Source organism: Lampris incognitus, chromosome 16 (assembly GCF_029633865.1).
Source record: "Lampris incognitus isolate fLamInc1 chromosome 16, fLamInc1.hap2, whole genome shotgun sequence".
NCBI lineage: Eukaryota > Metazoa > Chordata > Actinopteri > Lampriformes > Lampridae > Lampris > Lampris incognitus.
The window spans coordinates 31,815,775-31,818,492 of NC_079226.1; the positions used below are offsets into that span (position 1 = coordinate 31,815,775).

General features: G+C 53.3%; 1 protein-coding gene across 1 annotated transcript; it reads left to right on the forward strand.

Annotated features, from left to right (window-relative positions):
* Positions 1-1,373: 1,373 nt before the first annotated feature.
* Positions 1,374-1,973, forward strand: tmem229b (transmembrane protein 229B). Its single transcript, XM_056296500.1, has one exon. The coding sequence runs from the start codon at positions 1,374-1,376 to the stop codon at positions 1,971-1,973; it is 600 nt and encodes a 199-aa protein (XP_056152475.1).
* The last annotated feature ends 745 nt before the right edge of the window (positions 1,974-2,718 follow it).

Sequence of the window (2,718 nt, forward strand, 5' to 3'; positions counted from 1 at the left end):
GTATTTGATGTGTTGGCAACCCCAGTTACTTAATAAATTTAATCAGTCACATTTAATAAGACTGTGCCTAACAAACAGCACCTTTACACATCAGCTCATGACTAAGAGGGACACTTGGGCCATGAAGCGGTGGAGGCGGCTGCTGCCTTGTCCCTTTCTTGAACTTTTCCCCTGGTTGTTTTTTGCACCCTTTTTATTTTTTACAGCTTTTTGAATGAGAGTTGAGTTTTATTGTATTAAATTTAGGATACAGAAATGCCTACTGTAGGGGCGCCCGGGTAACCTAGCGGGCTGTTCCGTTGCCTACCAACACGGGGATCGCCCGTTCGAATCCGCCGTGTTACCTCCGGCTCGGTCGGGCGTCCCTACAGACACAACTGACCGTGTCTGCAGGTGGGAAGCCGGATGTGGGTATGTGTCCTGGTGGCTGCACTAGCGCCTCCTCTGGTCGTTCGTGGTGCCTGCTCAGGGGGGAGGGGTAACTGGGGTGGGGGGGATAGCGTGATCCTCACACGCGCTACCTCCCCCTGGTGAAACTCCTCACTGTCAGGTGAAAAGAAGTGGCCGGCGACTCCACATGCGTCGGAGGAGGCGTGTGGTAGTCTGCAGCCCTCCTTGGATCGGCAGAGAGGGCGGAGCAGCGACCGTGACGGTCTAGGAAGAGTTGGGTAATTGGCCGGGTACAATTGGGGAGAAAGGGGGGGGGATGCCTACTGTAATATGTGAGCACATCAATAAACTACTGTAATGTCAACAGTTAAACTGTTCAGCAGTGTTGTATAGTTATTCTGATAGATCATTAATGTTCGATGGCACGGGGCTTTACTGCTATGCTATAAACACTCAGTTTCTCTTGCAGCGGGGTTGAAAACTTTGGCGCGTGACTCCTCGTATTTTTCTGTATGTGGCCCACAGCCAAAAAATTTTGGCCACTCCCACCCGACGCCGAAGCTGTGTGTGTGTGTGTGTGTGTGTGTGTGTCGCAGGCTGGGGGATTTGGAGAAGGAACACGTGGGGTAGGAGGTCAGAAGATGGAGCTATATGTGCGAACGCCGCTCAGCCACCAGAGACTTAAAAAGATCCCTGTGCCCCGGCGGGCTCTAGTTACATCGTTTTGTCGTCAGCGGTGTGTTTTCATAGCCCAGTCCTCGGCTGAACTTTGGCTCGGCACGGCTGAAGCCAGATAGAGCAAGGCTGATGTTATTTGTTCCCTCCGGCCTTCGTTTTGTCAGGTTTCCTAAATCGTTTCTCCCTCTTTCCCCCTTTTACCTTCAGGCCTGGGTCTTCAAGACGTTGAATTAAACACAGAGAGAGAGCGAGAGAGAGAGAGAGAGGAAGGAGAGAGAGGAAGGAGAGGGGGAACAGCGACCAATATGGCGGCCGCTGAAGCCCCTGTGCCGCTGACGGCGCTCTCGCGCTGGTACCTGTACGCCATCCACGGCTACTTCTGCGAGGTCATGTTCACCGCTGCCTGGGAGTTCGTGGTCCACTACAACTGGAAGTTCCCTGGCGTGACCAGCGTGTGGGCGCTCTTCATCTACGGCACGTGCATCCTGATCGTGGAGCGCATGTACCTGTGGCTGCGTGGGCGCTGCCCGGTGCTGCTGCGCTGCCTCATCTACACGCTGTGGACCTACCTGTGGGAGTTCGGCACGGGCTTCCTGCTCCGCCAGTTTGACGCCTGCCCGTGGGACTACTCCGAGTTCAGCTACAACTTCATGGGCCTGATTACGGCCGAGTACGCCGTGCCCTGGTTCTGCGCCTCCTTCATCGTGGAGCGCCTGGTCATCCGCAAAACACTGCGGCTGCGCTTCCATGAGGGGCCCGAGGGAGGCGACGAGGGCCACCCGGAGGGCGCCAGCGGCGGAGGAGGGGTTGTAGTGGGGGGAGCGGGGGCTTCGGGGGGAGGGAGGAGGAGAGAGAGGGGTAGGGGGATGGGGACCAATGCCAACGGCTACCTGAAGGTGAAGTGAATTGATTCTAAGTACAGGAGGGAAGGACACGAAATCTAAAAAGTGACCTGAGCGCCACAACCCCCCCCCCCAACTCTCACACACACACACACACACACACACACACATCTCCCCACCTCCATACTCCCTGCCTCCCTTCCTCTTCTGCCCTCCTCAGTCTCTCCTCACACATACAATCATCTCCCATTAGCTGTGTCATCAGAGACAGACAGACAGACAGACAGACAGACAGACAACTTACTGACACTGGGCTTGTGTTCAGAGGCGGACAGAGCATTCGGAGCAACTAGAAAACCAACCCCTGACCCAAGAACCGTAAGCAACTCAAATTGCTCAGTGTGCCCCCTACTGGACATAGAGGAACACTTCAGTTCCATGCTAATGTCTTTGCTGTGCCTCATCAGCCAATTAATTCTGGTTGGGGTCAAACTTAATGAGATCTGGTTTTGGACAACGGGAGAGATCTATGACCTCCCAGTTTCACAGTGTTGAACCTCCTCCACCCATCGAATAACAGGTCCTTTTTAAAATGTACATATTACTATTAATCGCTACTCGAAGTACTGTAGTTACGAAGCTTCAAAAGATTCTCCAGGTGCATATTTCCCACCCCGAAGCAATGCACCTTATGTCAACTTATTATCTAGTATTTTTTTCAAAATGTTAATGAGTAACCCCTGATGCTTGGGGGGGGGGGTGCATGAGAAAACCTGTCTTCCAAAATAATGCACATGGGTCCATTTTA